Raw genomic sequence first — 24790 nt, 5'->3', positions numbered from 1 at the left:
AGCTAACAAGCCCAAGGAAATTTTCTCAGTTGTTCATAACCTAGCTTTATCCGATCGAGTCAACCTCCACCCTACTCCTTCTCTTTCTCTCTGCCTTTCTCTCAACGACTACTTCTTTGAGAAAATTGCTAACATTAAGCGGAACATCCCCTCACCGTCTTCCTACCCTCCTCCCTTCTCCCCCCCCTCTGCTTTCTTCCCTCACCCACTTCCCACCTATCTCCAAAGAATCTTTCTTGGCTCTGCTCAGGAAAGTCAAATCTGGCTCGTCTGCTGATTTTGCCCCAGCTCGAATCCTCACGGAGCTATTTGTTGGCTGTCCCGACCCCCCTTTGTCCTTTCTTAACTTATCTATCTCTCTGGGAATGGTTCCACCTCAGTTCAAATCAGCCACTGTCATCCCCATTCTAAAAAAGCCTGGCTCTGATCCAACCCTCCCTGTTAATTTTAGGCCTATCTCTTTGCTCCCCTACTTAGGCAAGATCCTAGAGAGCCATATAACCACCTGCCTGTCAACATATATCGAGGAAAACCATTTGCTGGCCTCCCATCAAGCGGGTTTCCGCCCGGCTCGTTCAACCGAAACTGTGGTCCTCTCTGTCCTCAACGAGCTTAAGAGTAAGACGGACTCCAACTGCCCCCAAGCCCTGGTGCTCCTTGACCTGTCCGCTGCCTTTGGCACGGTCGATCATTCCATCCTTCTGGACCGTGTCAGGGCAGCGGGCATCCAGGGCACCGCCCTCTTATGGCTCACGTAATTTCTTCAAGACCGGTCACAGGCTGTCCAGCTCTCTGGTTTCTCTGCCCCGTTTTACACAGTCTCTTGTGGGGTTCCCCAGGGCTCCTCCCTTTCTCCCCTTCTCTTCAACCTCTACATCTACCCCCTTATTGTCTCCTTGCTTAGAATGGAGGTATCCGTCTACAATTACGCGGATGACCTTCAGCTCATATTCAATCTCTCCTCTTCTACTGGTTCTCTTCCCAAATTTCAAACCACTCTCACATTCATTTCTGATTGGATGAGTCTAAATCATCTTAAACTCAATCCCGACAAAACCGAGCTGATCTTAACTGGCGGCTCTTCCAGCCCCTGGTCATCTGCTTTTTGGCCTGCCAGCTTTGATCCTCCCCGGCTCCTTCTACATCAGTCAGAATCCTCTGGATCAAAATCAGCCAGGACCTTTCCATGCGTCCTCAGATCAGCTCCGTTGTTTCTTCCTGTTTCTTATCCCTACGGATCATCCGTAAGATTTGCCGTTTTTTTACTTTTGATGCCCTTAAAATCATTATCTTAGCCATGGTCCTTTCCTGGCTGGACTATGGGAATTGCCTGTATGTTGGCATTCCTGCCTATGAGTTGCGGCGCCTTCAGACCATTCAAAATCAGGCGGCTCGCCTAATCCATCGGCTTCCCAAATTTCACCATTCCTCTTTTCTTCTAAAAACCCTTCACTGGCTTCCTATTCTGTATTGTACCCTCTTTAAAATGGGATGCATAGTTTATGTCTCGTGCTCGCACAGCCCCCCTCTTTATCAATTCCATCGTCTCTCACTACCTTCCTAGCCGTCATCTTTGCTCCTCCAGTCAGGCTCTCCTTACTGTCCCCCGTTTTTGCAAGTCCCGAGCAGGTGGCACTAGGTTCTCCTCCCTTGCCCCTCGCTTCTGGAACAGTCTTCCTCTCACCATACGATTAATCCCCTCCTATCTGCATTTTCGGAAAGCGCTCAAAACTCACTTGTTCGCCCAGGTGTTCCCCCCCACTTAACCCCCCTTGCTTCGCCTCTAGTAATCCCTTAGCGCCAGGAAACCACCCGGTCACAGTGCGCTCTACAAATACTTTTAACTTCTTCAACAAAGAATTAGAGAGGATGTCCTTCAGTTCCTCAACATTAAGGTTTTTCCAGGGCCGGTATTTGATGGTTCTGGGTTTATTATTACCAGGGACTTTGTTTGGGGGACCTTCATTGAAAAGATTATGGTCTTGTGATCTGACCATGCTACTGGCAGGACGTGCTCTGCTTTTAGTTCCTGATTATTTGTATATATTCCATACAGAGTGTGGTTGGCAAGATGGGTGGGTTGTCATATTAACTGATTTAAGTCGAAACTCCTAAGAGTGTTGACAAAATGATCCATGTTTGTGTTATTTAAAAGCTCCAGGTGAAAATTGAAATCATCCACTATCGAAAAGCTGGATTAATTTACACAGGATTCCATGAAGCCTGAATAATTTGAATAAAGTTGGCCCTCGGGCCAGGTGGTCGATAGATTAATAGTCCCTGAAAGGTAAATGTGATATTCAATTTCAAACTAAAGCCCTGTGCTTCAAGTTGGCATTAATTGAGCTGCGGTACACAATCGCAACTCCCCCGCTTTTCTTGTCTATTCTGCCTAGTCGTTTGATATTGTAGCCCGCTGGAATGGTGACTTTAATATCAGGGTCAGAAAAACGATCTGCCCAGGTCTCTGTGAGAAAAATAATATCTGGATTGTGTTGGATCATGAGTTCTGCAAATTCATATTTATTTTTAATAATGGACCTTGAATTAAGTAACATACCAGAAAACACCCTCCCTGAACCTTGCCTCTCTGTTTTCCTTACAGGGGCTTCTGGGAGAGTAGCATGGCCCTGCTGATCCTTACACATTTTCTTAAGATCAAAGTTGCAGGCTTGACATCTATGACAATCTATATTGGCGGACAAATTATGGGGCCGACAAAGAATCAAATTACCGACATTCCGTATTGCTTGAAGCTCTTTTTTTGAATATCTTGCCAATTGAGCAGGGATCCTGGCGCAGACGGGCTTGCCTTTGGCGCACCCACTGCGTGCCCGGTCTTCCATCTAAATGTATCCCCTAGTACAGGAGAAATGCTGGACTGCTAACTTCTAAGAACGGAAATGGGACCCCTCACCTTTGGCTCTCTCCGCTCAAACAGAACAAACAGCCGCGGCAGACCAGAAAGTCAAGGGGAGGTTGGCAGGTAAGTTGCCTTTATAAAAAGTAAGTGAAACCCCTATTTTTAAAAAAACGTTACTGTCTGGGATTTTTGTTAAAAACGATAATCTGCGAATAAATATTCTGGCAGCCAGCATGCTGACAGGGTGAGAAGTCTTACATGAGGTATAAGAGAAAGATTAGAAAAGCAGCTCCTTACTGTGTCTGATGCAGCTGAGATAGTTGGATTAATGACAGAGTGCTCTGTGAGGATTAAAAAGATACCAAGAGTGAGCCATTCCCCCTTTCTTAAATGTAATGAGCAATGAAACATAGAATTTCTGCCAGGTGCGAACTATGAAATGGCAGAAAAAAACATTGCAGCAAAAGATAATTAGAAAGAACTTTAAAGTAGAGACACATTACAGGAAGGCATGGCAAAAATTGTACCAAAACAACTGTACAACATACACACCCTTCCTGCCCATTAGAGATATAAACGCTTCATGTAATATGTAGAAATACTAGCAACTACCACGTTACAAAAACACTTTTTTTCATTGGAAGAATTAAGTGATTTGCCCAAAATCACTGGGTTTGTGCCCCCCGCCAGACTTGAACCTGGTTCCCCAGCTTCAAGGTCGGCCACTCTAGTAATGTAATGGTAACTTGTAATGGGTAGGCGTGCAGACAGAGCATCAGTGTTGTTAGTCTTTCAACTAGGTGTGAAATGGTGACCTATCTTAAGAGTCAATTAATCAATCAGTGTTTTTGTAGAGTGCACTACTCACCCGTTAGGGTCTTAAGGGACTCGGGGGTTTGTGCAACTCTGTTGGGGTCATTCGAAGAGCCAGGTCTTGAGGTCCTTCCTGAATTGGTGCAGTGTCGGGCTTCGCATGAGGTGGAGGGGGTACTCGTTCCATGTCTTGCCTGCAAGGTAGGAGAAGGACATTCCACCCGCTCTGTTCCTGTAGAATCGTGGGACGGTGGCTAAGGAGTGTGTAGTATCCTCAGGTCATGTTATTATGTTCCCTTCATTTTGTAGCTGCTCCTGGTGGGGTTAATGCTGGGGCCTATGTTGGGGCCTATTGTGGAGCTTGTTCTGGATTTACTACTTCTACACCTATGATCTTAATAAACTACATCTACTCCTACCTGGCCACGTCTACAGCGTCTACTTGTCATCCTGCACACGTGGGGCCAGCCCACTACAGAGTGGTTGGCTGAGCAGAGGTTTCTGTGGGTGCGTGGAAGGAGAGGTGGTTGTTGAGGTATTGAGGTCTGATGTTGTGAAGGGACTTGTATGCATGGGTGAGTAGCTTGAAGTTCTTATTTTGACGGGGAGCCAGTGGAGGTCGTGGAGGTCTTGGGTGATGTGGTTGTGTTATGGGATATCGAGGATTAGTCTGGCCGCGGCATTCTGGACGGTCTGGAGTTTGTGGACGAGTTTTTTGTTGATTTTGACATAGAGGGCATTGCCCTAGTCAAGTATGCTGGTGATGAGGGTGTGAGTGACCATTTTCCTGGAGTCAGAGGGTATCCATTTGAATGTTTTGCGTAGTATATGGATGGTGTTGAAGCATGCAGAGGAGACTGTGTTGATCTGGCGAATCATAGTGAGCGATGAGTCCAGTATGATGCCGAGGTTACGTTCGTGATCTGTCAGGGTGATTGGGTTTCCAAGGGTGGGGGGCCATCAGGTGTCATCCCATGCGGAGGGTATGGAGCCGAAGATGAGGACTTCAATTTTCTCTGAGTTGAGTTTCAGGCAGCTGTTCTTCATCCAGGTTGCAAAGGCTTTCATCCCCTCTTGGAAGTTGTGCCTGGTGATGTCGGGTTCCTTGGTGAGGGAGAGGATGAGTTGGGTATCATTGGCATAGGAGACCACCTTGAGCCCGTGGTTTCTAGCGATGGTTGCAAGGGTGGCCATGTAGACACTGACGAGGGTGGGGCTGACAAAAGATCCTTGGGGTATTCTGCATCTGGCCTATGTTGGTTCCAAGAAGAATGGCTGGAGTCCTATTCTCTGTGTTCTGCTGGTGAGGAATGAGCATATCCAATCTAGGGCCTTGCCTTGGATGCCAGCGTTGTGGAGTCTGGTGGCTAGTGTGCAGTGGGAGACAATGTCGAAGGCTGCTGATAGGTCCAGGAGGATGAGGGCTGTTGTTTGGCCTTGGTCAGAGAGGAGCAAGGATGTTGTCTGTGGAAGTGAGGAGGGCAGTCTCGGTGCTGTGGTTGCTGCGGAATCCAGATTGGGAGGTGTCTAGGATGTTGTGGGTTTCGATGACATGTGATAGCTGGGTGTTGACAGCCTTTTCGATGACCTTGGCTGTGAAAGGAACACAAACATCCAACAGCCGACATGTGTTTCGTCTGATTTAGTCTATTTCAAGGCTAAAATGGAAACAAAATAAAAATTCAAGTGTGGTTCCTTATTGTATATATTTAATAATTTAACGAAAGTATGTTCATATCAGCTTAACGTCTTGATCCAAGTCATGCTTTTTTAAAAGGGGACACCAAAAATTGTGCTACCATAAGAGTAAGAGTAAGTAACCATAACGATAGTAAGAGCCCGGTTGCTCAGTTCATCTATTTATCCTAAAAAATAAATAAATTCCAAATATACACTCCCAATGGTTAATTATGTGCATAATAACTATACACAGAGATGTGAAAAGCAACCCAAACCCGATGTGATTGCTAGAGAAAAGAAGAGATCGAAAAACAGGAGGCAGCAATGGCAAAATGCTAGCACCATAACAGAGTACCTGCATATATCTTTTATCTTTCTGGACAAATGTAAAAAAAAGTATAATAGAATATAGAACAAAAGATGCCGGTTCTAAACAGTATTCACACGACATGTATCAATTAAATCTGGTTAACCTCCCCAAATGCACCGCTTACCAATCATGTAGGACACTGCAGAGAAAATAAGCGCTTCATGTGAACTTGGCAAATAATCTATTACAGCTTGCATAGTTCCATACAAAGAGGTCAGATTTGCCAAATCGGTGAAGTAATTCATTAAAGTGACTAAAGTACACTCTTCCAAAAAGCATAATCCTAGTCATGATAAACTGTAAAACAAATAGAAAGAAACTTTAAATAAATAGATTCCACTCTGTATTGTGGGAAAAATAGTAATAGGCCACGGGCATTTTTTGGAGACCATCAGTACTAAGCTCGTGTGCATGAACTGACTCCCAAAATACATTACCGTCATGGCGTTAGGATGTGTGACTGAATGCAAAAATATTGTGGTCTTTGCAAAGGGACAAAGACGATTCAGCATCCGATTCTGTTCAACCAAACCAATTAGTCTGCAATTTTCTAATGGTGGAATGCCTCACATATTCATGTTTCAAGATATCATGTGGAGATTTAAGTATTCCAGTAATATTACATATAACACTGAATACCAATAATATAAAATCTTTAATAATAGTAATGTTTTATAAGTGTAGTTACTCCAGAGAGTGGCAGTCTCAATGGAAAGTTATGCGTTCGAGAACCCGCCCAAAAGTATACATGCAGAGATTTAAAAAATGTTAGACCTCAAAAAACAGATGAGGTTACAATTTGTTAAACTTAAATAATTTGTCATTGATATTAAACAAAGAATTCTCGTATTTTACAATGATAATGTAATCTGCTACATTTGCCATGTGTCGGAAAACTAATTGTTTACAAAAATATTACATCAAACCATATCCAGCCTGGAAAAGCTATTTGTTATTGCATCTTCTGTTTGAGTGCCATAGATGTTTTAATAGTATTCTTTGTATTTTTGGAAGGGTGTAAATGCATGGAGCCTTAGGAAACGGGTTGAATATGTACTTGAATTCCAGGTCAGTAATAATATATTAGTCCTGCTTTTTAAATAAATGTATGTTCTATCAACGTAGTCCTTTCTGCCATAGGGCTATGATTCAATTTCTTGTCAGCCTGACTATTAGAAAGCTGTCAATCAAGAAGGGGTTGAAAAGAGTGGCCTTCAGGGATCAAAATGATTTAATCAGACATCCTTCACTTTAAAGGATCAAAGTGAGACTGCTGACAAAACAAATATTTTAATCATTAATTTATCGGACTATACATATATATACTATACATTAATCTATTGGACTATACAATGAACCAAAACCAAATAAATGTATTAATGAATAGGTCTGTTCTTTCCTCATTGCAATTGTGAGTTTTACTCAAATGCGCATAGATCTGAATCAGTTTGTTCGCAAGACTAAACAAAAAAAAAATACTTCAGCAAAAAACCTATGGACAGCAGGCTTATATGCATTCCCTCGAAATGTAATAAGTTGATTAGGGATTTAAATGACTTGCAATTACTGTTGTCGCTGATTAACACAGCTAACCACACTATTGATACCTCAATCGTTTTGTTAATACAATTGGATATTGCACCAAACCGTAACATGGATAGAGGCTTAAGACCTAAATCCACTTTTGTCAAACCGTTACCGCCAAATACTGTTGACACTTTTTATGAAATGATAACTCAAGTACTTCATAAATTGGAAGATAATATTTTATCAAAATCAAGACATACACATGAAAACCTAACATTGGAGGAACGGAAAACACTAAAATACCTTACATAGGAACTTTTGCTATTAAAGTTGTAAAAAAAGGGGGCAAAATAGTAGTGATGAACAAATGTGATTACATATGGGAAATTAATCAACTGCTTACAAGAAATTAGATCATAATCCTATTACAAAGATCACTAAATTGATTTAGCATTTACATTTTTCCACAAATACACAGAATACAGTTGAAGAGTTCTTTGGCACTCGACTGGAAGATTTAATAACACATAGCTTGTCAAGGCTAGATTTAGTTTGATGGATTCTTTTTGTAAAGAAAGTTTTCAGACATTTGACACATGTAGCAGATGACATTATCAATGTAACATATGTAACTTGTTTGCTTAATATCAATGACAAGTTCTTAAGTTTAACAAATTGTACCCGTTGTACTTCTGGATACTGCCGCCATTTTTACCGCCGTCATTTTTCATATCTTTAACCTTTCTTTAATCTCTGCATGTACACTTTCGAGTGGGTTCTCTCACGTATTTCTTATGAGACTGTCACTCTGGAGTAACTACACTTTAAAAAACTACTATTATTAATGATTGTATATTATTGGTATTTTGCGATACATGTAATATTCCTGGAATATTTAAATTTCCACACAATATCTTGCTCATCTAGGCATTCCATGATTACAAAATGGTGGACTTGGTTAAACAGAATTGGATGCTGGCTTGTCCATCATCTTTTCTGAAAGACCACGATATATTAGCATTCGCACAGCATGCCCCCATTACGGCAATACGCTGTGGGAGCCAGTTCAGGCACACAAGGTTATAACTGGTGCCTCTATAAAATGCTCATGGCCTGTTACTATTCTTTTCCACATTATAGAGTGGAATCTATTTATTTTAAGTTCCTTACTATTTGTCTCACAGCTTGTCATGGCTATGATTACATTGTTTTTAAAATGTGTACTTCACTCCTTTTAAGGAATTACTTCACTGAAGTGGCAAATCTCACTTTACTCCTCATCTGAAACTACAGAATCCATTACAGATCATTTGACAAGCTTACACAACAAGTTTATTATAACTACCAGGTCCTAGGTGATCGGTAAGTGGTGTGTTTAGCAGGAGTTGACCAAATTTAATTGATACGTCTTATGTATATACTACTTAGAACTAACACCTTTTGTTCACTGTTACAGATCAGTTATTTGGTTTCAATATCATTTTTTGACATTTGTCCAGGAAGATATGATATATGAAGGTACTCTATTAATGTGCTAGCATTTAGCTATTGCTTCCTTCTGTTTTTCAATCTAATTTCCACAGATTTCACATTTTATCATGGCACAACACTGGTTCAATCCTCTTCTTATCCTCAGCACACTCATCAACTTTAGGTTGATGTTTACATCTGTAAGAAATAGAGTTACTGGTTAAATTGGTGAAACCCTTCTCAAGCAGCAACTGCAATTCTTCTCAGGGTGAAGTCTGAATCAAACCCTAAATTAGCCTGTGCTCAACCCTCTGGTAGTCTGGCACAGAGCAGGCAGACTTAACTCGGAGGCAACGCATAAAGTATTTATACAACACTACAAACAGCTACACAGTGAAAACAAAAGGTTCTCACACAGAGTTTAAAAAAAAACAGGGATTTTTCAATATTTAAAACAAGACCAAAATTTAAAAAAATCCGATCAGTAGAACTGTAGATATGCATTTTTAAAGGTTTCAGTAAAAGTACAGGCAAAAACTGCAAAGCAAAAACTGTGGCTATTTGGTCATGCTGGACCGTGACAAAGTCACAACTGCAGGCTAACCACGATAGAGTGTGGGCTGGCTACAGGGACCAAGTTCGGCCCACTGTACAGAGTACCTTAAATCCTAGTTTGTGGAGCGTTGTGAGGATCCACTTTGGAGATGCTTCGCGCAGCCAACATGATGTGTTGGTTCCAAAATTTGACAAGGCTGCAGTGTGAGGTCTTGCATTGTCATCGAGGATCCCATTGACGTGAGATTGCAATGTGAAGGATGCGTCGCACAGTCAGTACGATGCATCAATCCGAGGAGCTGCGAGGTTGCAATGAGGAGCCCGGTGACGAGGTTGCCGTATACAAGTGATTAGAGGCCCTGCTCAAAGGATGCATCTGTTCCGATGAGGCAACAAGATGCAATGCAGGTCTTAGTAACAGTTCCAATCCATGCAGCAGCGGCGATGCGTTGGTTCTGCTCGGAGTTGTACCACAGAGCAGAGGAGAGGAGTCAGTTCCATTGGAGTCACAGAGACTGACAAGCTCCTTAGGCCCATGTCCAATGGTCCAGGACTGGGGTGGCACCACTTGTCAGGGTGGGCTCACAGATGGCACAGTCCGATGTAAAGTTGTGGAAAGCCTGTTGTGTCCCTGAGGGTACAGATCAGGAGGCTAGCCAACTAGCCCTTGAAGTCACTCTGGGTGTCCGGGGTTCAAGAGATGCAGATATAGTCCTTCTCACCCAGGCAAGAGGGCAGCAGGCAGCACAGCAGGGCAGTAGTCCTTCAGAGCAGCAGTCCAGCAGAGAGGCAGTCCTTTCAGCAGCACAGCAGTCCTTCTTCCTGTCAAAGTATCCGCAGGACCAGAAGTGTACTTTAGAGTTGGTTCTGAAGTCCTGTATTTATACCCTGTTGTGCCTTTGATGAGGGGGAGAAGCTTCTAGAGGATTCCCTTTTAAGTCCTCAGGCATCCTGCCTTCGCTGTCCTGGCTTCAAACTAACCACAGGGGGTATGCATCCCTTTGTGTGGAGGCAGGACACAGCCTATTCAAGTGAAAGTAGGGCTGTGATCCGCTCCACCCTCCCATTCTTCCAGTAATGGCCCATCAAGGCACACCTAAGCTCTCTATTTTGTGAGGCTTTCCAAGAGGAATACACTAAGCCCAACTGTCAGCTACGCCCTGTCATGTGACCCAGGGACAAGCTACAGGTATTAAATGGCTAAGGAAAATGACAACTTTCTAAAAGTCTGCAAAAGTGTGAGGGGTTGGGCCAGTTTACTGTCAGCAAGGCTAGGCCACTAAAAACTATACAATATACAAATGCCAATACTAACTTTACTTTCACAAGATCAGCATTTACCTCCGTGATCATGTAAATGAATTACCGTGATCACCATTTATTTTCATCACAATCAACAACACTTACTATTTTTAGAAAATAGTCGTAAAAAGTGTAACAAACAAACAAAACATACATTACATCAACATTTTTTGATGATGATATCCCACATAACATTCAACATAGCATGAAAATATCTAATGAAATTCACATAGAACACCGATAAATTGTTTCACTTGTGTATCAATAACAAGTATGTCCCAGTTCTGAAGTTAAATGCCCAAAGGGAGCTTAAATCACTTAATCATTACTAAAAGCCCCTGCCTATTGGGCGATAACCAGAGGGTACAAAAACAGTCTGTCTTCGGATTGGCTGCATCAGAGATTTGTCTTTTGTGCCATACAACGCAAACATTACCTGTGTGTCAGTAATGTCTTTAAAGTGCACTCCCTGGTTCTTAACACTATCAACGCGTTTTGATCCCTACATGAATTTCAGGGTTCTCCTAAGGACCCAGAACCTCTGGGCAATTCACTTCAGGTTTGTGATATCCATTAAATCCATTATAAAATGAATGTATGAGCTCTGGATTAATTCAATTCATGAAGCAGCTGGCACTTTGTTCAATGTATTCTGTGTCAGATCAGTCTCTGTACTTTCAAGAGATTAATGTGCCTTGTTCAATAAAAGATAGTCTTTTGCCTGTTAGCCTTGGTTGAATTGTGAATGCCGTAATTAATTTGCGTGATCCAGAAGGTAAATGCTGATCTTGTGAAAGTACTGGCATCTGTATATTGGATAACGTTCTAAAACCTGCTTTTTCAAAATTGTAATTTAAAACCCAACTTAAGTTATGATTTTTCATTACAATTCCAAAGACATCAAACATGAACTGGGTACCTGCTCCCATTTGTAAATTGCAGGTTATTAAATGTTCAGTTCATAAAGTATTTATTTCGATTATAAAACCATAAAAGACATTGCATCTATTAAAATTTAGCAGTTAAAAAAGAATTCTTTAGTTAAAATGATTGAGTCATAGCAAAGTAGCATTGATGTAGCAGACACAATGATACAATTAAAATAAGTATTTAACCATGGTTCATCTTAGTCTCATATTATAAAACAATTGTTGTAAAAAGATGCAGGATATAAAATAGGGTAAACCATACGACATCTACCCCTTTATACAAAAAAATATATCAGAATTAAACTGCCCCACATCCCACAGACAATTTTAAGCAAGTCAGGTCAGTGTGCCTTAAGTTTGTTAGCCCGAATCACCCATACACAACTCAAAAATTTTGCAATAGCAATAACAATGGGTTCCTGGGTACTTGTCTGTAGAATTCTCAAGGCCTCAATGGCGTCTCTTGTGCCAAAATTAGTACAGATAGGTTTGAGCCATTTCCTCCTTGGTGATCGATAGGCCGGGCAAACAAATAGTATATTGGGGATGGATTCTGACTGGACCAAACACGAGGGACACAATTCTGTTGTGGGCTTGTGCCATCTACTGGTAAACGCTCTAATTGGCAGGGAACCTGCCCTGAACTAGTGATAGAGCTTCCTGTCCATTGGTTTTAAAATAAGATCCCAATAGGTTTCAAACCCGAGCTCATGCTTTAATCAATAAAAAGTCCCTGGACAGGGTAGGTCCTGTGATGGAAGAAAAGCGCTTCATCTTCACCAGATCCATATAGACAACCTTAAGCTCTGTTTTTGAGGGGAAGGGGGTCGATTCGGGATTCTCCCACAAATTACCCATCCCCATTTCTATTAAGGTTTCTTTTATATTCTGGAGCCATCTGATCTTACTTAGGGTCCCCGTCCCCCTGAAATCCAGAAGGGCTTTAGCATATAATAAGAGCTCGGGGTGGCCCATAGTCTTCTCCAGAGGGCTATAGGCCTAAATCGAACTAGATCTTCAATATGATGACAAACCAGATCCAAAAATAAGGTCACCAATGGAGTAGATTGTGGCAGACCTGTTAACGCCCTCATAAATTTATTTTGAGCGGTAACCATGGGTCTGATGTCCTCGTGGCCCCACAGCTCCGCGCCATGTAAAACGGAAACGGAGCTTACAACTTTGGTGTTATAAATTTTGATGGCAGGGACTATAGGTTTGGTATGTGAAAGCCTGTGTTCTTTTAGAAGGGCCCCAGCCAACTGTGCGTGCTTCAGGGCAAGCATATTTGCTGTTTAATGTTATCCCCAGGTAGGTGAACACTTACTTCAGTCTGCTCTAAAGCAACACCATTCATATGAACTTTGCCCTTTGTAGCTTTAAATTTGTGGAGAACCATGAATTTTGTCCTGTCCACATTGACCGCAACTCATGATCGTGGCAGAACTCCTCAAAACGGGACAGAGCCACCTGTAGGCCGGATTGAGTCTTAGATAAAATCAAGGTATCGTCGGCGAACATGAGTAGGGGGAATTTCAGGCCCCCTAGAGTTGGCGCATCAGTGGGACATGTAGAATAGTATTGCACTACCCGGTCAATAAATAAAGAAAACAGGGTAGGAGCGAGAACGCAACCTTGACGCACACCCTTTAACACCGGAAATTTATCTGTTACCTCTCCGTGTGTACCCAATCGGACCTGAGCGTGATTGGAATCATGCAGCTTAACTAGCATGGCTAGCAGTTTCAGTGGCATCCCCACTTCTAAGAAGGCTCTCCACATTTTGTTTCGGGGAACCAAGTCGAAGGCGGACTTTAGATCAATGAAGGCCGCATATAATGTGCCCCCACCTACGATAACAACCCTCCAATAAATCATCACAAACCTGAGCACCTGGTCAATTGTGCTGGTATGGGGGCGGAAACCTGCCTGCAGAGGTGATAGTATCTTAGAATCCTCTATCCATGATTGGATTCGGCTTAGAACTAACCTGGCAACTATTTTCTGAACCGAATCTATGAGGCTAATAGGCCTATAGTTACCAGGTAGTGCTTGATCTCCCTTTTTATATATCGGGATAATGAGTGCATCGGCCCACGTGTCAGGGATACTCGCACCGCTAGCAATGGAATTGGCAAGTAAGGTTATATAAATCACCCAGTTGTCCTTATCGTGGGTAAATAAATCTGCTGGCACACAATCGGAATAAGGGAGAGTACTGTCTCAACCTCGGTGTTGCTAAATAATAGGGTAGGAATCGGGGGGGGGGTATTTTAAATACATCCAGATTATTATCAGTAGTAGAGAGCTGGGCCGTGAAGAACAGGGCCCACTCTTCTGGCGGAACATAATTAATTGGTTTGTGTGGTGTCCCGTCACTCCCACATTTCACTAGCTGCCAGAATTTTGTCATACTCTTCTCATTACTAGCTAGGAGAAGATCGTGCCAGCGGTTATCATCCCACTCCTTTTTAGCTTTGAATTGGGTTGCTTTGTAATTTGCCCCAGCATGTTTAACTTCTCCCATGTCTTTGGATCTAATAGCCCTTGACAGTGAGCGATACGCCACTTTGCAGGTTTTGTTATACCAGGGGGCCTTTGATGCCCCTGCCTCTGGCTTCTTTTTACTGGTCTTAATGAAAAAGGTTTTAAGGTTGTAAAACAGGTCTCGATGAACCAGATGAGCTAGTAAATTAATATCCGCCTGGGAGGCACAGCTTTTAAGGCACAATATTGAATAAGCAACCAGGGCCTTCATTGCACCTAAATCCCCTTCGTTCTCAACAAGCCTGGTCCATTTTACTCTCCTCATGTCATTTGAAAGTGATACTGCGGGAGGGAATTCACCAACCGCCTTTTTGGAGGGGTTCTGTGGAGGCGGGGCCGCAATTGTCAGAATCAACAGGTCATGATCGCTTTCCGTACGTTCCTGGACCTTCATGTCAATTAGGGAATGCCATGATTGAACATTAAGAAGGATAAAATCAATACGGCTGCTCCTAATGCCATTATTAAAAGTATGCACATCCTTCCTATCCGATTGGGACCTCCCATTCACTGCTCGCACACCCCTACCCAGGCATAACCCCTTGAGTTGCAGAGCAGCTTCTGTCCATTTTCTGATTGGGCACAAGTCTAGGGTCGGAATGTTCCACTGCAGGTCCTCATCTGCACTTAAATTACCATCCTCTAAATCCAACGGTTCGAAGGTGCAGTTAAAGTCCCCCAAAATTAACAAGTTGCACCCATCCCTCTGATTGTCTAGAAAACTGTCAAGGTGGTCGATCGTCTCAGATCGTCTCCCACCTGGTTGCCCTCTGGCATAAACAATAATTAACAAGGTATCAAGGCCATGGTTCATCTGAAGCCGTAGTGCCATAATATCTGGGCTGTCGATAGGGACCTCTACAACCCTAAAACCAGTTTGCTGTCTCACCCAACAAGTGAGGCCACCAGACGGTCTACCCTTCCGCCCTCCTTGTGCGGGTTTGAAAAAAATTAAAAACCCAGGTAGTAGACCTGTTCAGTAGACCAGGTCTCCTGGAATGCCATGAGATCAAACTGTTCAATAAACACTGCCCAGTCACCTGATGCAGTTTTAGGTAGAATACCTGCAATATTCCAAGAACCTACTGTCATAACAGACTTGAGATGACCTTGAGGAATACTTCCTGGAGAAGGAGGGAGGGGGGCTATCTCCTCCATCAGCGTGTCAGGACCCTGAGGGCAGTGCTGTATTATGGGGTCCAATACATTGGCCATGTCTTTCTGCGTCTCCCTTCTCTGTCTCGCTAGGATGGGATAGGCTCTCCCGAGGTGCTCAGGTTTGTTGCATGAAACATTTCCCTCTGTATGGGTCACTCTGGTCTTATTAGAGAGATCAGATATAATTTGAGAGGGGGAGGCATTGCCACAAACCTCTAGGACCCCAAAAATACTATGCTCAGAAGAGACAATACAGTTGGAGGCTATAAATCAGTTGATATCTTCAAGTGAGGCCAGGGCATAAAATCGATTATTAAGGGAGACAGGGTAGCTAAGTTGATCATGTATTTGAATAGGCCATCTCCTTCCAGCATATCTGGGAGTAACCATGGGGCGGTAAAAATACCCTAGGGGAAGGACAGATATGTCGTCTCTAGTGGCAAGATCCCCCGCCCTCTCCACGATTCGCTGAACCAAACCGGGGGACCCAAAGCTTAAAACCACACAATCACCCCGGAAAGACTTGTGAGACTTCCCTAACCATGATACTAAATTAAATTTAATAAGATAACTCCAATGTTATCCTATGCCAGAGGTAGGCCTTGCAGTAGTGAAAAACTACATTAAAGTTTTTCTCTATCAGGAAATGTAAAACTTAAAAGTACATGTCCAAATTTTTAAAATCACTGCTCCCAGCCCTCTGGGTTTTCCAAGGCGTGACGTATGTGTATTAAAAAGGAAGATTTAGTTCTGGCATAAGGTTTATTTTGCTAATCAAAATGGCAGTTTAAATCTGCATGCACGGGTTACATAAGTGGATGGCACAATACGTGCTACAGAGCCACTTGTTGCATTTAATTTACAGACCCTAGTTACACTTTACTAGGGATGTATAAGTAAATTGAATATGTCAATTGGAAATGTCAATGTTACCATGTTGTAAGGATTGAGCACATGCACTTTAGCTTTGGTTAGCAGTGGTAAAGTGCGCAGAGTCCTAAGTCAAGGTCAGCAAAAAATGGAGAAGGAAGGCAAACGTTTTAGGGGGGGGGGAAGACCATCCTAAGGCTGACAGATTTAACAACATTCATTTGTGTATACTTAGTACAAACATAATTAACCAATAGGTGTGTGTTTCAGGAAAAAACTTTTCTCTTTGGGCTAAATGACTCTACTAAGCAACTGGGCTTTTACTATTGTGACAGCTACTTTACTCTTTCACTTATGGGAGCACATTTTTCGGGGTCCCCTTTTAAAAAATTGTGACTTCTAACAAGACACTAAGGGCCGCTGCTGCTATGAGCACACTTTTGTAAAATGTATATATATATATATATATATATATATATATATATATATATATATATACAGATTTATATATATATATATATATATATATATATATATATATATATATATATATATATACACAATAATGCACAGTACTTGCTTTTTATTTTGTGACGATAACAGCCTTGAAAAAGTCTACGTCAGATGAAACGTGTCCGCTGCCATATGTTTGTGTAAATATTGACCTCACTATGACTTGTTCAGGTACAGGAAATATTGACAATAAAAGCAGGCAAGCAACACAAAAACATGGATAACTTTCTTGATACAATAGACTATATATATATATATATATATATCAAAACACAAAGTGTGAGGCCCAATGCAGGAAACAAGGCTTTATTCCGGCACACTTTTAGCAGCACAGCGTCCTTCCATTCGCTAACGTTTCGGCGATTGCCTTGCTCACAGCTGGAAGTTCCACCAATTAATTTGCATAGTGCGTCAGTGCGTGCTTTTAAAATGTTAATCACGTGACTGAATGCTCGAAATACATATCCCACAGTGCATTGTTGATCAAATTGCATAAATGTCATGAAGATTCTCGTTATTATTGACCATGATTAGGGTTAAGAGTTCTTGCTTGACAATGACACTGTGGTAGTTTAAAGTCATGAATCAGAGTAGCCAGGCGATGTTGCTGTTGAAAATTCAAAGTGCCTGAAAACAAACCTCATTGTCGAGCATGAACGTAGAAGGAGAAATCCCTCACGTATCCCTTCCAACATGCGCTTACTTTTTTTGCTGCAATAGCTATCCTCAGTAGGCTGGGCGCATGAGTGGGTCAAACTCCTCAATTGGAATAAACAGAAGCATTTCCCCGATTCTGGAGCCCCTGACCCTTCAGGGCGGCCTCACGGAAATGGGCTCGGAGTGACCCAAGTTAAACATCAAAACACAAAGTGTGAGGCCCAATGCAGGAAACAAGGCTTTATTACGGCACACTTTTAGCAGCACAGCGTCCTTCCATTCGCTAACGTTTCGGCGATTGCCTTGCTCACAGCTGGAAGTTCCACCAATTAATTTGCATAGTGCGTCAGTGCGTGCTTTTAAATGTTAATCACGTGACTGAATGCTCGAAATACATATCCCACAATGCACTGTGGGATATGTATTTCGAGCATTCAGTCACGTGATTAACATTTTAAAAGCACGCACTGACGCACTATGCAAATTAATTGGTGGAACTTCCAGCTGTGAGCAAGGCAATCGCCGAAACGTTAGCGAATGGAAGGACGCTGTGCTGCTAAAAGTGTGCCGGAATAAAGCCTTGTTTCCTGCATTGGGCCTCACACTTTGTGTTTTGATGTTTAACTTGGGTCACTCCGAGCCCATTTCCGTGAGGCCGCCCTGAAGGGTCAGGAGCTCCAGAATCGGGGAAATGCTTCTGTTTATATATATATATATATATATATACACACACTGATTAATGGTGTTATAGTGGGTTTATGTTTTGATTGAATAACTATTTATAAAAATATTGATTAACTCGTGTTATAGCTTGAAATCCACTGTAATACAATTTACAATCATGTGGTTCCATGATGAACACTATTGCTCTAATTCTATCAATACTACACAATAAATGTGAAAACTTACTTCAGTGTGAGGGGCAGTTTGGCTGGGACGCAGAGACGCAAAGAAAAGGGAGATGAAGTGCCCGAGTGCAAGAAGTTGCTTTTTAGTTAAGAGTGGAAGTAAAGAGGGAGTGGAGAGGGCATTTTAGCTTTAGAATTTCTGCAAAGGTGCGAGTTTCAAGAAGATCCCGCTAGACCTCCATCAGCATTAGAATAAAACATTAACATATATGTTGGCCATGCTATTTAATACGATGGTGGCATGCTCAAGCATTCCAGGTGGAAACCCACCTCCTTCATGTTATTACCTTTGCCAGTCCTGGATTTTTGTGTGATAGGCTAATGCATTCGGGGTGTTGTAGACTTGTTTTCCTTCCATTAAAGTAATTAGACTAACCCACCAGAAAGCAATTATTTGTAGGTGAAAAGTTGAGGACGGGAGCCAGTGTCCTTAATGTGAGATGGTCACCGTAAGATCCAGAGCCATGAAGTTTGACTGTGTGTACAATTTGATCCATCAGGATTATACATTAAAAACATTAGCATCATATCACTCTTTCATATTTGCTACTCACTGTGCTAATATGCTTTTTACATCTCAGAATATTCATTAGATATGGAAGTGTGAAATTGATGAAAGCTGAGAAGTATGAGAACCGCTCCTGTATCTTTTGCATTCTGGTAGCACGTTGTCTCCACTGAAAGATATTGAATTCTACCCTGGTCTGGAACAAATCAGTATCTCCTCTCCCCATTATCAACTCGACCATGTACCTGGATAATTCAGCTATATTTCATTCCCCGAGGGATCGCTCCATCGGCCACCTTCCAAAGTTGGATTTACCATTCTGCTGCAATGGCATTTCACAATAGGCTGCAGGCTGGGGGACGGCCTTTAGGTCAGGTTATGCTGCCATGACCCAACCATGGCCCCACCAGTGCTTAATTTGAGAGATGGTTATAGGGGAGGCCCACCTGCACTGATATTTGGGAACTGGCACTTATCTTTCCTCAACATACTTTGATACAGAGCAAGAGAGAGAAAAACACAAATTAGGTTGAAAAAGAAGCAAGAGAAGCTCGGAAAACTCTAACAAAGGGGAAAAAGCAGAGAAGAAAATGAACTTTCATGAGCGAGACAAAAAGGCAGAAAGTGTGGGGCGGGTGGTAGATTAAAAAGAAATTAGATGGAACCAAACTAAGCAGGCTTAGTGTTCTGTATGCTGACATGCATTTGTGCTAGCCATGGGCTGCTAAGAAAACATTAGACCTCTGCACTTATTCTTTTACAAATTAAGCATTTGGCCCCCCTGTTTTTGTGGTATCCTGCGGTGTGGGCTGACTTTACAATTTTTGCTAGAAATGATTCTAGTTTCTGACCCAGCTCTACAATCTTCTCCCATCTCCCAGGCCTCGTTTACTTTTTAAAATATTAATTACATGTTATGCAAGACAAACACATTTAACTTCAAAGAAGGCATGTGCTGGGAATACACAAACCGGGACACATCCTTAGAGGCCCTTGCCTCTGATAGACAGGAAGGGCTGGGCCACAGTTAGGCACGTGTCATGTCTGACACTTTAGGCACACTTTCCCAGCACTCCCGGCTTCACAGTCGCCAGTCAGGCTGAACATCTCATAACTTAAGTCTGTTACTGGTTTCAGTTGTCACGTGTTGCCCTCATAATGACAATCAACCGACACCAGTTCCGGATTACCAAATAGGCAAAGTAGGCACTGGCCTTTGGGCCCCACTCCTTTTCTGGGCCCCGTGACAACTGATCAAAATAATATTGATTTGATCTTAAAATACAATTATAATCAAGGTTTCTTAAATTATTTCCAATTAATTTTTGTTTAATAACATTAATAATTGTTAATGTTTCGTTTTGTGTTCTAAAATTGGTTTATTAAAATTGTTGGTTGGTAAAATTAAAAACATATTAGGAGATAATTTGCGAGGAGGGCCCCGAAATTTCGAGTGCCTAGGGCCCTCCACAGGGTGTAATCCGGCACTGTTTTCAGTTAAAGCAAAGTCACAGAAAGGGCTGGTGAAGGCCGTGTGCTTGGCACCAAAATGTGTCGCTTACTTGTTCCGGAGCGCCATTTGCCTGTCGTTCGGACACATCCAGCGATCAGTACTGTTGCCCAAGACTGTGTCCGTCATCGTGGAATCCTGGACCTACAATATCTGCAAATAAAATCATAGTTTGTCAATTAACAGCTGAAGAGAAATGCCAGTGATTTTCAAGTGTGATTAGTTCATGCAAATGTAACCACGTGGTGCTTTGGCATGTAAAAATGAGCAGGTGTGAATTGTTTGACACGAGTAAAAGCGCTAAATCCTTTCACCCTTGCATTAAGAAATGCAAAGCATCTTGTTGCACCTGCGCGCCTTCCCATAAGCACCTTACAAATGCAACAATGATGTTGTAGAAATAATCTGCAAACATGTCTATGCAAGAATGAGGCATTAGCTTAGACTTTGCAATACTGTAGATGCGTCCACATCCTCGGGTACCGAACATGTACAAATGTGTGTTTTTATCCAACAATATCATTGACAGTTTATCCCATAGCACACCTCCAGGACACAGCAAATGAGCGTTTTGTTACAAAAGTCAAGACATTCGATCACATCAGCCCGATTCTGAGGGACCTTCACTGGCCGTCCCAGGAAACTGTAACACACTTCAAGAAGGCGTGATCCGTTCACAAAGCCTTAGCTCCTGGGCTTCCAGCTCCTACTCACTAGAAGTAAACCTAGCCCAAGCCTTAGAATTCCAAGAGGAAAAGTCTAAGCAGCAAGACTCTGGAATGAACTTTCAGATAATGTAAGACTTGGCACCAACTGGCTATCCTTCCGAAAAGACTTAACATCCCACCTGCTCTGACTGTACCTCGCGTTTAACCGAGTGCCTTCCCAGGTTTCTAGAATCACAGCCAAATGTTTAGAACAAACTTCCACAACCCTCCTTGCTTTAATGGACATGAGAAGGGGGCGATTTGTTGATGTAGTAACAGCAATTGTTTTTAAACGTAACAAACTTGACCATGTCTTTGGTATCGGACTCTGACCAAAATATTGATTGGCACACTAAAGTGGCCGATGGTGAACAAACCGCACAGGAGTCTGGAGCTAGAACACTTTTCAGAGTGGGGTGCTGGCTGTGGCATCTGTTTACGAAAAGCACTAGGCTTCTGAAAAATCTTGGTGTTGATACCATTGATATTAGCAAATTTGAGAAACCCTTTCTGCAGCCATGTATGGGGTAAGGCCTTGTATCCATTTTTGTGCTAAAACGAGGCCCAGTAGTACATTTTGAACTCTGTATTACAGATTTATAGCATGATCATGGCCCAAGGGTATTGGTGTACATTACATGAGCACAGATGACATTACACAAAGTCTGATTCATTTTATTATAAGCACAAGAGATTTAGTAATTTGCCCAGAATCAAAGGATGTTGAGCTAACGCTGGGTCTTGATGCTGGCTCCACAGATCCAAAGTCAACAGCTCTCGCCATTTGGCCACATCCATATTTCTCAATATAAAAGTATAAAAATCATACACAAGTGGGATGCTTGTGTATGATCGCATATAGTGAGCATATTCTCAGTTGAAATTGCACCGTGAAGTAACAAAACATCAACAACAGTTTGTGGAAGATTCACCCAAATTGTTGTTTGGAAACATTTGCAAGTGTTTAAAACTAGTCTTATGGACAGTGTTCAGCACTGTGGCACTGGTCCACACACTGGGCTAATCAATCAAAAAACTCTTTATTTTAGCCACCAGGGCCATAAAAGAAGAATTCCTCACACAACAATGTGCACAGTGAAACAGTTAAAAGAACGCAGACATTTTCCTAAAATCATATAAGATATATATGTATATACAGTTATCAACAACATTTATAAATCTGACATGACATATTAAAAATGCGGTATCAAAAGAAATAACCCGGTTAGGGCACATATAAGACAAACGGAGAGTTAAATCGTTAGACAGGTGATCAGCCTTGGACTTTCTTGTGTAGCACCCACATTGCACCCACAAATTTACCAACAGAGATGATCAGTGGTATAGAAGAGTCTGATCTGAGAATGCAGAGGGCGACCTGGTGATTCCGTATGCCTAGTGACCTACATATCGGTGCCAGCCATCTATGCCGGGTGGATAAACAGCCAGGGCTAGCAAACAATACGTGCGAAACACTTTCCTTCTGATGGTCACACGAAGGGCAAGTGCTACCTCCTTCACCCTTCGAACCTGCTGTGAATGACCTAAGGGGTAGGGTACCTATAAGAAACTGGAAAACAGGGCTACTCATTTAAAATAGAATATACATATAGACCAGGACTTTTGCTACCCAACAAAACTCTGCTGCCATACCACCAGTGGATCCCACCCACAGTTTGGGAACCATTGGTCTAACTGGTTTATCCCTTCTTTCATTCTTTGCCCTCTTCAAGTTCCTCTCTTGTATGCAGTGTTGCATTTCTATGTGAATTCATTTGTTGCCTCAGTGGCAACGGCTGCACTAAACAAATTACTTAAGTAAATTAATAAAAACAAAATATAAGGGATGCCCCTATTTCTTTGCCATACATTAACAAAGTGAGCTTGAATATAAAGAAATTCAGATTCTTTAGCTTTTGCTTCGTTGTATGGGTCCTTTCTAATCTATAATCTTGGTGCTATCTCAAATTTACTTCTCAGTTATTTATAAACTGGCACAAACATGAATCAATCTTTATGTAATTCCAGATGTAAGAATTTTTTTGGCTTCTCAAATGTGGTGGAAATTGGTTCAGAAGTGTAGTTTTTCCGGAATTTGGGTGAAAAATAAACTGTGTCTCAATGGTTTAGACTGGTTTTATGATGACATGTATCACAAAAGTGACTGAACAGTTTGACGCCAAAATAACAAGGTCCTTGGAAATTGTCATTGTAGCTTTGCGGTGGGCAGCACTCTCATCCGGAACCCAAAGTTAATGGTTAGTTCAGTGTTCTTGGCTACCGTTAGTTATTGGGATTAGTCTTGCGCACTCAAAGCAAACTAGTCCATGCAGTCATTTAAGCTTTTCTTATGCTGGACTAAAGTAATAGTGGTTGGTTGCAATCATTAGTGGGAGGAAGAGGGGTGAACTCAAAAACATGGTTGGTGGGATAATACAGGAGTTAGAGATGTTTAGGTATTGTTAGGTGGCACAGGTATGCCTTTCAGCGGAAGGAGAAGAGATTGAGATCTAGTAAACGAGTTGTGGGAAATTTGCTGAAATAGAGACTAGTCAAACTTGCATGTGGCAGAGTATGTTGTGCTCAGAGAGAGGAGGCATGCGACAAACATAAATTTTAATTAAAGGAACTTTTTTAATGCCAGATTTAAGGGATTTGAGAATGCAAGAATTTAGAAATAAACATTATTTACCTGTGAAGATTGAGTTATTTAGGGAAGTTTTAATAGGTGCTAGATTCTGGTAACCCATCCGGCCGCTGCATGGCTACTTCCAGACCAACCATCCAACTAATTCAGTTTATCAGCTCAAGGGATGAAAGTGAGAAGTAATGGCTTGACTTAAGTTGAGAAAATGCATGGGAAATAATGTACATGTTGAATAAGACATTCTGGTGTTCATCCTCAGATTGGACTCAGTATCAATTATACGGCATAGTGGGATACATTTAAATGCCTCTGGTTTGCATTGGCACTAGATGGAAGATGAGGACACCTACCCAGACAGTCGAAATGTATTACCTGCATTCCAGTGGCTGGAAGATAGGGGATGCAAACACTGGTGTGAGTGAGGAGATGGTGAAAGGGTTCCTATACAAATCCAATGAAAACGTTGTTAGCAAATGGCTGCTGATTAGACTTCCTGAAGCTCTACCCTTTTTTTAAATGCTATGTGTGAGTAGGGGTGGAGTTACAGGTTGAAGGGGACCATTTAGGGGAGGCCAAGCATTTGTTTACCTTGAGCACACTTCAGTGGAGAGTTCTCACACCTCTTTGTGCTTTTGTTGGGGGGACTCCTGCTGGAGACAGTCCTGCTGTGAGGTGTATCACTACGCAAAGGCTGTGTCTGGTGGGCAGCCTGGAAGACATTTGAAATGTAAATGTGTTGAAATTTACCTTTCCTTGTCAGAAAAGGTAATTGCCTCCATCCTGGTGTTTTGGGATATGGGATTTTTTTTTTATTAATCATGCCTTTTGTAAAACTGAATAGAAAAGATGCAAGTGTATGTAAAAAAAGTGGTTGATTATATTCGTCCTTTAGGCATACAGACTCACATTCAATTCAATTAATTTATTCTATGGCAACTTCCTTTATTTAGAGAGCCCTAAATCTTTGATAAAAATGCTCCATGTGGTGCAGAATGCCGCTGCCAGAGTCATTCACAAAATACCTAAACACCAATCAGCCAGACCAGCCCTAATAGCCCTACACTGGCTCCCAGTCCAAAAGAAAATGAATTTCAAGGCTCTTTGCATCACGCATCGGGCCTTACACGGAAAAAGCCTACTCATCATCTGGAACCTACTCACCTCATATGTTCCTGGGAGGTCTTTTTAATCAAGTAATCAGGGACTCCTGGCGGTGCCTAAGATCAAAAGAGCGAGAAACAGAGGCCGCTCATTTG

The 24790-nt window shown here is 42.1% G+C and overlaps 1 protein-coding gene across 1 annotated transcript in view; it reads right to left on the bottom strand.

Moving 5' to 3' along the window:
• Positions 1–24790, bottom strand: part of RPH3A (rabphilin 3A) — an 889811-nt gene that overhangs the window by 657206 nt on the left and 207815 nt on the right. The window contains exon 2 of the mRNA XM_085633027.1: positions 20233–20333. Coding sequence (XP_085489153.1) covers positions 20233–20309 — 77 coding nt within the window. The 5' untranslated portion in view covers positions 20310–20333. The remainder of the gene's footprint in view (positions 1–20232; positions 20334–24790) is intronic.

The sequence above is a fragment of the Triturus cristatus genome, chromosome 11 (genome assembly GCF_964204655.1).
Source record: "Triturus cristatus chromosome 11, aTriCri1.1, whole genome shotgun sequence".
In the NCBI taxonomy this organism is placed as follows: domain Eukaryota; kingdom Metazoa; phylum Chordata; class Amphibia; order Caudata; family Salamandridae; genus Triturus; species Triturus cristatus.
Note: the sequence above shows the minus strand (reverse complement) of the source record. Positions and strands in the feature narration are given on the sequence as shown.